The 9,740-nt window shown below is 42.5% G+C and overlaps 2 protein-coding genes across 2 annotated transcripts in view; both read right to left on the reverse strand.

Annotated features, from left to right (window-relative positions):
• LOC136856363 (uncharacterized) overlaps window positions 1–5,479 on the reverse strand; it is a 6,582-nt gene extending 1,103 nt beyond the window's left edge. The window contains 5 exon segments of the mRNA XM_067134148.1: window positions 1–662; window positions 1,210–1,395; window positions 2,074–2,175; window positions 3,812–4,738; window positions 4,741–5,479. The exon segment at window positions 1–662 is cut by the window's left edge and continues 1,103 nt beyond it. Of these exon segments, the coding sequence (XP_066990249.1) occupies window positions 582–662; window positions 1,210–1,395; window positions 2,074–2,175; window positions 3,812–4,738; window positions 4,741–5,469 (2,025 nt within the window). The 5' untranslated portion in view covers window positions 5,470–5,479 and the 3' untranslated portion in view covers window positions 1–581.
• Window positions 5,480–5,608: 129 nt separating this feature from the next.
• Window positions 5,609–8,748, reverse strand: LOC136856362 (uncharacterized). Its single transcript, XM_067134147.1, has 2 exons — window positions 8,606–8,748; window positions 5,609–6,594 (listed from the first exon to the last, which is right to left on the reverse strand). Exons 1-2 carry the CDS (start codon window positions 8,634–8,636, stop codon window positions 5,609–5,611), a joined length of 1,017 nt encoding a protein of 338 aa, XP_066990248.1. The 5' UTR covers window positions 8,637–8,748.
• Between the last annotated feature and the right edge of the window lie 992 nt (window positions 8,749–9,740).

Below are 9,740 nucleotides of genomic sequence, written 5' to 3' on the forward strand. Positions count from 1 at the left end.
TGGGTCCCCCTGAAAGAGAGTAAATGACCAACCATGTTCTTATAAGAAAGCATCCCACAAACTTAAAAAGAGAGGCCAAGACTTAAAATTTAAAGCCTGCAAAAGGAAAAAAACTTTCAAGAAATTATAAAGAGAGAGAGAGAGAGAGAGAGAGATAAATAAAAGCTATAAAACCAAAACAACTATGTACATCACATTAAACTTTCGTAAACAATACAAAATACAGGAGTACGCTTACAGCAAACACATGAATGACAACTGACGTACAGCAACTGAAAATAAACGACAGACTTCTGGAATTATTACAAAACAATTCAGCTGGCGAAGACGGTGGTGCAACGATTAGGTACAAATCAAACTCTGCAGGAAGCCAAAAGTAAATCAAAACTTACGAACACTGAAACAAACGGGAAATTAAGACAAATTGGAAAAAATTGCAAAAATAAACTTTCCATTTCAGATCATCGATTATCAAGTTTTCGACCTTTGTTGTACTGTGTACTTCAAACAATACAAGACAACCCTATTCTTAAATTTGTACTTAGAGTCTTGAAAATCGAGGAGACGCGAGAATGAAGTCCTTATAAGACGACCAGTTCGCTGTCTTCTATCTCGCTGAAGTGGGAGTTTAGACTTGAGGCCCAGTCTTGAATCGATCTCTCCTGAGATAATAAAAGGAAAACAGAGAATCATGTTTTATTTCTTGATTAAAACTGAGTCTAAGAGCCTTAAATATTAATCCATGCATGCCTTTATAGGCTAAGATTTCAATACTAAGATAATTTGGACAGCATGATGAAAAGGCTGACAGAAGCATTTTTTTTTAATTATAATTGAGTCAACCACACTGCATTTCTTAATTAAAACTGAGTGAAGCAGAGTGAATTCCTTTAAATTAATGATTAAATACTAGTCTAGAAAGTGATTACAAGCAAACAGGTAAACAGTATATGGAACCAGTAGCCACTTTCTGAAAATGATTCACCTTTGTTGATATATATTGAAATCTGGAGCAAACACTTCATAAAACATTCATAATTTGAGTTTTTATTTGAGGATAGCCATTATTACAGACACCACCCTACTTAAGAATATTCAACTTACAAACAAACAGGATCGCAAATTAAGCAGGGTGGTGTCAATGTGTTCTACTTGAGAGACTGAACCCCAGTGAGGTATACTTGAAAACGTAAACTGCTGAAGACTTACAAGTCGATTGTCCTTCTTTTTGGGACCTCTGCGCTTCTTGGCTCCGGGCTTCCCAGGAACAGCGCCTTCCGACGTCTGCGATTCTTCCATCGTCTCGTCGTTGGAAGCGGTCTTTTGCTTCTTTGAGACTTTCTTGCGGATGACCTTTTTCTTCCGCTTGGGTGGCTCCTTCTGCGCCGAAACATCCTGCGTGAAGTTACACCAGGTGAGATGGCGTTCCAAAAGCCACATTAAACGAAAGAGAACACTGTATCCCATTTTGTAGCCAAAACACAAACGCCGAATCCCAGTGAGAAATTTTCATTTATTCTGAGTAAAGTATTATGAAATAAAATGCATATACTGTATGAAAACTCTTAAGTTAATTTCAATAAACAGTGTTGTGGATGTTATAAGTCAAGGAAAAGAGAGAGAGAGAGAGAGAGAGAGAGAGAGAGAGAGAGAGAGAGAGAGAGAGAGAATGTGTACTTGCAACATCCTATAGGGACGAAAATGAAGAAGATAAATGGACTTCCATTTTCTGCACACTGAACTTGACAATCTATTGCACTAAGAGAAAATAACTAAGCCTCCCCTACACGGAAGTCAAATTTATCGACTAACAGAGCTTGTCTCAAGGATTTGTTCTTAAATGAGATCTAAAAACATGAAGCAAGAATAGATTGAAAATACTTTACTGTGTCCCCACCCTTCCCAAAACCTTTCTTTCAATCTAACTGTCTCAATTTCGACCTCTGAGTTATGAGAACCAAACATTCTTGCTAGATGCACGAACTTCTAAAATTGTGACAATACAAATCTTCATTCGACAGTATACTGCACTCCTTAGAACGGAACATAAAAGCATGCCACTCACACACCCACCTCATCGGTCTCCGCTTCGGTCGTCGCAGCACCTCCGTACTCCTTCTCGAGCTTCTTCTTCGCTTCCAGCAAGGCCTGCCTGTTGTAGGACCTCCGGGGACACTGAAAACAGAAGAGGGAAAGACGTTTGTGTGACGGCAATCGCTTGGACTTCAGACCCTTCTGCCCAAGTTCCCAACTAGTCTAGAGTTTCACCTATCCCCTTTCTCCACGATTTTCGGGGCACCTCCTACATGCTTTGAGTGATCTATTCCTCATCAAATTTTCAGCCTAAGTGCTCCTCAACCCTTCCCATCACATATTCAAACCATCTCAGTCACTGAAGTCTTACTAAACAAATATCCAAGGTCAAGATCTCAAACTGGAAAATGTAGGTTTTGCCAATTACAAGGTTAATCAAACAGTAGGAATGGAATACAACGTAGAATTTAGACCAAAGGCCAAGAGCTTAAACCTACGAGGTCATTCAATTGCTAAAAGGGAAAGTATGAACAAAAAGATTCTAAAGGTGTAACAGGAGGAAAACCACGCAGTTGGATTATGAATCGCTTGTCAGGAGAGGGTGGAAAGTAAGATGGAAGAAAGAGAATATGAAAGGGGTAGATTAAAATGAACGAAAGGGGTTGCAGCTGGGGACTGACGGGACGCTGCCGAGACCTTAAGGAATGCCTACAGTGCACCGTGTGACGTGCGCTAATGGCACTCCCCTCCTACAGGTAATCAAAGGGAAGGAACTATGAGTGGTGTCTAACAGAAGGAAAGATATGAAACATCCTCTCAAAAGTAACAAGGTTAAATAAATGAATGCAGCTGTCAATGTAAGTGTTATTTGGGATACCAAGACCTATGAGAGTTAAGAGTGTGGCTATGAAGAGGGATTACACAGCATTCAGGTACTAGAACAGCGCTTGTATGCACGTGGATTAGACAGCGAGGTCGTCCTCCGGCTGACCGGACCAAGCAAAGAGGAACAGCAAGGTTATTGACCTGAAGAGACACTTCAAATTCATCCCTTAACTGGAAGGAAAGCCGACCGGTGCATCCAATGCAACGGCAACGTTGCAAATCACAGAAACCTGAATAAAAAAAGATTATCGTCAAATTCAGCGCCATACCGTAATTTTTTAAACGAAGACCCATCATTTTGAGGTGGTACAAAATCCCAAACTGAGCAGGAGGGATAGCGGATACAATTTTCAAAAAACTATATTTGGAAACTGTCCTGGATTTGAGACCAAGTTCAAATGGACACTGACTGAGAGAAGAAAGAGAAATTGTCCTGGGTTTGAGACCAAGATCAAATGGACATGACTGGGAGAAGAAAGTTATCATTGAAGAGCGCAAGAATTGGAAGGCTTGACAGAAAGTCACACTAATAAGCAGGTGAGAAATTACATCCCTTAAAATCAGGATAAAAGTGATGTGGCATAAAGGAGTAACACACAAAGTTGGCAATTAAAAATTTCTTGTGCAATTGCATGAATTTTGCAGGTCTCGTAAATTCTCACAATTGCAAAAGAAATTTTTATTTGCCAAATTTGTGTGTTACTCCTTAATATGCACAGAAATATATAGAAATTACATTAAAACTAAACAAGACATTAACTATAACAGACCAGAAATCTTTCTAAATTGAAGCTTGGCCATAATTATTCAAAATACCATGCAATATTTACGTATCAATGTTTTACAATTACCATGAACATTTGCAGAGAGAGAGAGAGGGAGAGATTCTTACCTTCGTGACAGATTTCTGAGGAGAAACTCGGCCACGATTGTCGGAGAGATACGACTGAATGTCAGGCGAAGAACGTTGTACGGGAGCAACCTCATTTACTGGAGCGCAAGACTCGGTATTCTCGTCCTCTTCTTCCTCGTCGAACAGGGCCGAAACGTCGTGTTTCCCACCCTGACTGCTGCTGCTCGTAATCGCCACCCTACCCCTAACCCGAGGGTTTCCTTGCGAGCTTCTCTGGAGAGCGAGCCTGTGCCTTCCCTGCGCTTTAACCTTCGTGGTGGTCGTTCCATCCTTGCTGTTCTGGAGTGGGCGGGTCACATTCTGGTGAGAGCCAACCGAAGCATTTGACAACGACGCCGACACGTTGGTCGATCTCCCATGAACCACCATGCTGGACGAGCGGCTTGAGGAGTAACTGCGATTGCCCGGTCGCATCACGCCCCAGGAAAATCTGTAGGGCTGGCTGGTCGAATAATTGATGCTGGTCGTTATTTCCGAGTTGAACGTCAGGAGGTGTAGCTGCGATTGTTGGCCAGACTGTCTCACGGGCGACAAGTTTAAGGACGAGTGATCATCGACGTCGTTTTCAAAACCGAAGCACTGTGCAATGTCGTCTTGCACGGTTACCGGTTGTTCGGGCGACGAAAAGCTCAGCGTCTCTGCCCTGGGAGTGGAAGACCCCAGGTGCTTGTCGATCTGCTTCCGTACTGCTGGCGTTGGGTGTCCGCTGACCGACACCATTGGCACAGTTAAACTTTCCATTTCCCGGGAGGGGACAAACGAGCTTGCCGTCTCGCCCTCGAACATCTCAAAAACGCAGCCGTCGTCCCTTTCGCAGACGTCGTCGTCGCTCGCGTAATCCTCAGAGACGGCGCTGTTCATCTGGGCGTAAAATTCGGCGTCGAAAATGTTCTCTGTGGTGGTCACGCTCCTGACGGACTCTCTCCCGGCTCCACTGCTGAGTGATGTGCTCTTGGCTCCCCGGAAGGCGCCGCCAGAGGATTCTCCCACTCGGGGTCTGTTACGAGCACGGACTTGAGTTTGCATTTTTGTCTTGTGTCCTTAGTTCTGACTCTTGGCCTGTACTGCCTCTTAGGCTTCTTGTTCCTCCCTTTGACTGGACTCGCAGAAAAGTCATAGAGGTGTGACTTCCTTCTTATCGACTGTCTCCTGCTGTCAGCTGGAGTCCCGCTCCCTGCGACCCAGATGGGTGGTTTCTTCGCTACACAAGAATTTCCTGATCTACGATTTTGTTTCATATTATTTGCATCAGGTCTGGATGGAGTTAATCGGGTAGCAGGAGACCCATGCTTACTCAGAATTTTTGCGGCAACCACTGCAGGTTCTTTCGGCTCGGCATTTTCTTTGCTGGAAGTGTCAGACTTCTTAGCTTGCACTGTTGGTATACCACTTGCAGTTTGGTCATTTTTACCTCTGGATCTACTTGCCCTCACATTCTTCTCCTTGCGCGGGAGTTCCGTCAACTCCTGTGTTTTGGGAGCTGATGCGACAGGCACATTCTGTCCTGCAGATTTTTTTCTTGAGCGTGGCTCGCTTGAAAGTTTCGTTTCCGGCATTTTTCCACTGTCTGCACGGGATTCACTGGGCTCCCTCTCCTGTGAATTCTTTCGGCTGGTCAGAGTACCATTCAGAATCATCTGCCTCAAAGTTTCCCTCTTACTCAGACGTGGAGTGAGTACAGTGGTGTTCTCTGAAGACTGAATACCCACTTCACTGGGAAGGCTCTCTTCAACTGAAGCCTGCACAGTGGGGTGTGACTTCGGACTTTCACTCGCTTTAGAATTTTGGACTTTCGGCGGCCGCCCACGCTTTTTTGACTTGTGCAATTGAAGGCTCCATGGGGACACTGACACTGCAAGTCTTTTCTGTTGCGGAAATCGCCTGGCTCTCTGAAAGCAAGAGTTTCTGCTTCCCCCTTCTCGTGCTACTTCTCAAGGACTCTGTATTTTCACCGTCAGTAGATTTCAGCAGCTGACTTTCCTCACCGGAAGTTGAACCAGCATCGGTACTTCTTTCGTCACATCTATCTGGCAAACTAACTGTCTCATCAATCAACTCTCTATTCACTCTAGAAGTTGGGATGTTTTTCTTTGATGTATCAGATTTCTGAGGTTGGTCCGTCTTCTCTTTTCCATTCCGGTCCTTCAAGGTAGACTCGCCAGGCTGAATATCTACACACGTTGGCCCTTGGACTGTCTTATTCTTGTCCTTTGTCGATACTACTTTAGCACGTTCAGCTTTCGAGGGAAGGCTGTACAATACTAGCCTAGCGGGAAGCTTCTTGGTTCTGCCCGACTTCCTCACAGGCTGTACATTTTCCTTGCTCATGGTGTCAGACACTAAGGGCGGTTTTCTGCCCGAAGCTTTCGATTCAACATTCCCACTGTTGACGAAGTTCTTCCTCTCGCGTAAGGGACGTGGTTTTAGCGATTCTTGCGCTCCCTCTTCGACTGCCAGCGGTGCCTTGGCTTCAGGAGAATCATCTGAGAAGAGCCGCTGAATGTTCACGCCGACCACACTCTTGTCGCCATGCAACGGCCTTGTTCTCCTACTGAGGACAGGCGATCCACATTCAACCAATGGCTGAACTCGCCTTTTTGTAATCCCACCAAACTTCTGGTTTCTGCTGTACAAAGCCAGTTTCCTGACAAACACTGGAGAGAGCGAGGGGGACCGAGCTGCCGAACGCCTTCGTAAAGCAGGGGAAGTGTTATTCAGAGACGAACCATGACGCTCTCCAACAACACGTTGGCTTGTATTCTCTGCAAAATGAATGAGAACCAATAAAAATTTATCAATAATCTTCCCTTATATATATCAATATATAATGCAAACACTCAAGAAGACATATGAAACATCATTAAAACAATACAGAACTTATGGTACAGAAACAGACCACTGCATGACAAATCCATTCTTAGACACTCCTGACAGGAACAGAATTACTTTCAATTACTTCTAGATTAAGGCAAGATTCCAACACTCAATTAGATGGGAAGGAAAACCGCTGTGATGTGGATACTACTTTGAAAACAGTTAAAAGACTCAGACTAAGCTAAGCACCCAAGCAAGAGACTCCTGTCTGCAGAAAGCAACTCCATCCACAACCCAACCCTGGTGACTGAGCTGTCAAAACATTCCTTAGCGCGCAACCCTAATTATTTCATGTTCCAGTGCCCTTGGGGATCCAGAGGGGCAAGGCCCCCCCCTCAGTCAGGTATATTCCCAGAGCCTTAGGTTAGGGGAGGTTAAACACATCTTGTAGTTCCCTCGTTTTGAGTTTTTCCCCACCCAAGTCCAATAATGCTTAAGCTACTTGTTTGCTAAAAAATAAATGTCAGAAATGCTCAAAGCACATATTACAACAGAAGAAAATCATAACTTCAATCTCAAATGCAAATTCTGTAAGGTGAAAAGTCAAAGCTTACCATTAGCACAGTTAATAAATTCAGGTTTGCTGAAATTTTGGAGGTGAAATTTATGCTTCTCTATGGTTTTAGATGGGCTTAAAATGATTATGATCTTCAAAACCTTCGTAAATTACTTGTGTTCTATAGTTCCCCCAGCTGGGAACTACCAGTTCCCACAAGGGAGCCTTCAGAATGACGGCTGGAGGGGGAGGTTGACTATAAAATGAATAAATTTCGACAATTTTGGGAAAAAAACCATGGGAAAAGCATAAATGTCACCTCTAAAGGTACAAAAACAGGTGAAAAATTAGACGATAGAATCAAGTGGGTGGCCTAGGCTACCCTTTAACTGTAGCAGGCAATCCAGAGAGAATATGGCTTAGCCTAACCTTGGACATCGTGCTATTACTTGCCCGGGGAGTGGGGGGAGGACCCCACAGTAATTCATGACCCTCTGTTTACGTTATGACAGACATGCATAGCCTAATATAAAAAAAAAAATTACCCAGCATCTTTCGAGTGGCCACCTAGCCTAGGCTACGAAACATTTCAATCCAACAGTACGTAAGGCAGAAAACTAATACTGAGGCCTAGGCTAGTACCCACCAGTCGCCTACCAGGATATTTACTGCCTTTCCTTTATGTTTTTGTTTATGTTTTATATTTATATACTTTTATATTTTTACGTTCATCCCCGGGTGCTGGCACTAAATGCTGCGCCCATATTGCCATGTTAATCTAGCCTAGGCTAGTGGTTACCAAACCAAAGGGGCGTAGGCTAGTAGCCCACCAAGCCAGTCTTCAGTTTTACCAGCTAAGAGACGCTGCAGTCCAACAGTATACCTAAGTCACATATATCACATACTCTATCAACCAATCAGTATGACATCAGGCTACCATTCATATTCAGCCCAAAATAGCCTGACCAAGGCTTCTTTCATTTCCCTCGTTACCAACATGAATCCAGTTCATATTTTCAATTAATTTGAATGAGTTAAATGCCATAAATTCCTTAAGGATAGTATGAATAATATTGGAGGTCGAATAGGGTAGGACCTAATAGACTGCCTTGAGGTACCCCACTATTCGTTCCTCCTTAATTTATACAAGAATTCCCGATTTTAATCAGTTAAAAACCGCAAATTTAGTTAGAACATAAAGCCAACGTCCCCCATTAATGAAAAAACGTGATAATTAAGCGATAATTAAGTGGTCCTGCCGAAAAAACGTCCCAGGGTGACCTTCGGGACCCCAAGGCAAGACGGGACAGCCCCCTCCCGCTAAACTATTTACCCTTATTTAAGCCTTAAAAACCCCTTATTTCCCCCCCAAACCCCCACTAAAATAACCCCCTCGCACCCACCGTTCGATATCCTGGGCGACCTGCGGGTCATCTTGTCCGAATTAGTGCGAAATGAACCGATTTAGAAAAATGGCGAACTTGAGGAACCAAAACATGATTCAAATGTTATGATGATGCTCTCCGGCGCAGTGTTGCCATACGGTGGGGGAGACGACGCCGGCCTTCGCTGAGATGTAGCGGGGTTCGTATTTCGGTGAATATTATAATATCTGAGACGATTTCAATATACTTTTATCATTTATCTGTTAGATTATTCAGTATTAGTTGGTTTAAAACGCATAAAAGTTATAATATACGATATCTAAAAAGATATTTCGAAAATGTTATTACTTGCTATAGTTAGCATTATACCGCAATTATTATTAGCCACCGTTTTTTCAAACTAAATATTAACGTTAAAAAAGGAAAAACGGACATACATTTCTTTATAATAATTAAAAATGTTAAAAACTTAGAAAAAAATGTCGTAATAATACTCTTAAAATCTTTATAACTGTCAATGAGGGTTTAACTTCGCTATAGTTAGCACAAACATCTGGAGTAGCAACATTACTCGACTAGCGTTCATTATTATTATTATTATTATTATTATTATTATTATTATTATTATTATTATTATTATTATTATTATTATTATATTATTACATATAAATTCGACTTTACCCTTTCAGAAGGGGTCGTATCTGTACTTATAGGAAAATTTCTGCTCGCGTGGTGGCAACACTGCAAGCGAGATTTGATTCACCTATATATAACTAATAAATGTCGGTGCCATTAACAGACATTCTATAATGTCTCTTGACAGTAACAGACGTCCTAATGTCTGTTAAGAGCATCAGACCACACGTTTCATCCCTATGACGTTAAATTTGGAATGATAATATTGCTATATTTGTTAATATTTTGATTTAAAGAAGTAAAGTTTTAATGTTTCTCATATTACGAAAGTTAAGTTTTACCTAAAGAATTATATCTTGATGTCAACTCGGCGATTTATATCACTCCTGTAGCTGAGAGAGAGAGAGAGAGAGAGAGAGAGAGAGAGAGAGAGAGAGAGAGAGAGAGAGAGAGAGAGAGAGAGAGAGAGAGAGAGAGAGAGAGAGAGAGAGATTTGCGCGCCATACCTTACGTAATG

This window comes from Macrobrachium rosenbergii, chromosome 35 (assembly GCF_040412425.1).
Source record: "Macrobrachium rosenbergii isolate ZJJX-2024 chromosome 35, ASM4041242v1, whole genome shotgun sequence".
In the NCBI taxonomy this organism is placed as follows: domain Eukaryota; kingdom Metazoa; phylum Arthropoda; class Malacostraca; order Decapoda; family Palaemonidae; genus Macrobrachium; species Macrobrachium rosenbergii.

Coding starts and splice junctions, on each gene's coding strand:
- LOC136856362 (XM_067134147.1), bottom strand. CDS start 8,636: ATGACCCGCAGGTCGCCCAGGATATCGAACG. Junction 6,595..8,605: donor GTCGCCCAGGATATCGAACG/GTGGGTGCGAGG, acceptor TTCATTTTGCAG/AGAATACAAGCCAACGTGTT.